Here is a 1,468-nt window from a genome sequence, read left to right as displayed (position 1 = left end):
CAATTACTGATGAAAAGTCATTAAACATATGGCTTGCTGCTCCGCACCCATGCGCTCCTGGGAAAAGAGCTTTGACAGCTTGACTGGAAATACTCAGAAGAATGCTGTATGCGAAGAGGATACAAGACCGAACGCATGTTGAAGGTAGATAACTGAGGAATATGTGGATGGGCTGCACTGGAGCCTATATACATCCTGGGGTGCGGTAGGTAGGTCCACATCAGTCTATGTCGACCACCTGTCAGTTCATGCATATTGAGTCTTGACCCCCGAACTACCATACTGCAGATATAGGAGCTCTTGGAACAGTAAAGGACAAAATATCACAGGAGTATCTCCTTCAATCATTTTTGTCTTAATCCAAGGACAATATCAATACACGCATACATGCAGCCTATTTGGCAATGTGCCAAACCTACTTGAGTCATCTACAAATCCGAAGTTCAAAAAGAGTCTGGCTGCTCAAACATCAGTACGCCTCACGAAGAGGGCCTAATGAACACTAGTAACCCTAATCCCTGCAATGGCAATAAACTCTACTTTTAAGCTAATGCTTCAAAGGAAGCCCTTGCTATTCCAGAAGACCTAACCATCACAAAATGGGAGGATCATAGTAATGATGACAGAGAAGGGGACAATTACCGGCATTCCAATGTACACAATCCGACTATTGAGAAGCAGGGAAGGCAAATCTGGAGGAGGTCTTTGCGGCTTGTGCTCATTATAAGCAGCCGATCTCTCAGCCTACAGCTCCACATGAAAACATGAAAGGATGGAACAAATGAGAATTTCTTAAGGCATCACCATCATTATCAACATCAGAAACAATGGCGATTCCAGGTCTCTTACCTATGCAAAATGCAGAGAAATTTTACCTGACCTGGGGCCGCCATAAGTTTGGGGCTGGCAACGAGGTCGAGTAGAGGGGGGCCTTCGCTGCTGGATTCTGTTGATTGAGCCTGCCCCATAGGAGAAGAAGCTGCTGCCGCTAGGCGGGCGAGGAAGGGGTCATTGGAAGAGGCTGGGGCCCGGAATCCCCATGACTGCGCAAATGCAAGCAGAATTAGGGATAGGGTTTGCAGGTTGCCATCGCCAAGCGGTCCTATTTCTTCTGTTACTGCTTGGGTGTATTGAGAGGGGAGAAATGGAGCTTGAGGAAGGGAAAGCAGAATAGAGCTCATGAATGGAAGAAGAGGCGAAGAAACGGGAGGCCAAAGCCATCACGACTGCGCGTTTGTGTCTGTTTTTGTTTTGTTGATGAGTGAATTACACTAGTATTGCACCCGCGCCCGACCAAGGTTCCAGAAAAGAACTATTTCCTCTCTACAACCATCTCTCTCTCTCTCACACACACACATGCCCTCTCCCTCTCTTTGTCACGTACACACACTCTCAAATGTTGAAACTCTCTCTCTCACATGCACACACATATACACACATGCTCTCTCTCTCTCTCTCACACACACAC

The 1,468-nt window shown here is 46.9% G+C and overlaps 1 protein-coding gene across 3 annotated transcripts; it reads right to left on the bottom strand.

Moving 5' to 3' along the window:
* Nucleotides 1-272: 272 nt before the first annotated feature.
* On the bottom strand, nucleotides 273-1,261 carry LOC147605008 (ATP-dependent Clp protease proteolytic subunit-related protein 3, chloroplastic-like). Of its 3 annotated transcripts, none has more exons than XM_086794171.1 (3): nucleotides 850-1,261; nucleotides 643-744; nucleotides 273-518 (listed from the first exon to the last, which is right to left on the bottom strand). In XM_086794171.1, the coding sequence occupies exons 1-3, from the start codon at nucleotides 1,179-1,181 to the stop codon at nucleotides 512-514; spliced, it is 441 nt and encodes a 146-aa protein (XP_086650297.1). In that variant the 5' UTR covers nucleotides 1,182-1,261; the 3' UTR covers nucleotides 273-511. The 3 variants fall into 3 exon arrangements, with proteins under 3 accessions (XP_086650297.1, XP_086650296.1, XP_086650295.1); XM_086794170.1 differs by having other exon boundaries at nucleotides 876-1,261; XM_086794169.1 differs by having other exon boundaries at nucleotides 273-744; nucleotides 876-1,261.
* Nucleotides 1,262-1,468: the final 207 nt, after the last annotated feature.

The sequence above is a fragment of the Cibotium barometz genome, chromosome 60 (genome assembly GCF_041138505.1).
Source record: "Cibotium barometz isolate CiBa-2024 chromosome 60, ASM4113850v1, whole genome shotgun sequence".
Classification (NCBI taxonomy): domain Eukaryota; kingdom Viridiplantae; phylum Streptophyta; class Polypodiopsida; order Cyatheales; family Cibotiaceae; genus Cibotium; species Cibotium barometz.
Note: the sequence above shows the minus strand (reverse complement) of the source record. Positions and strands in the feature narration are given on the sequence as shown.

What these genes read in the sequence shown, in the direction of transcription:
- LOC147605008 (XM_086794169.1), bottom strand. Translation starts at nt 1,181, where the DNA reads ATGAGCTCTATTCTGCTTTCCCTTCCTCAAGCTCCATTTCTCCCCTCT. An exon ending in TTATGGCGGCCCCAGGTCAG is followed by an intron (nt 745 to 875) that starts GTAAAATTTCTC and finishes GTGGAGCTGTAG; the next exon opens with GCTGAGAGATCGGCTGCTTA.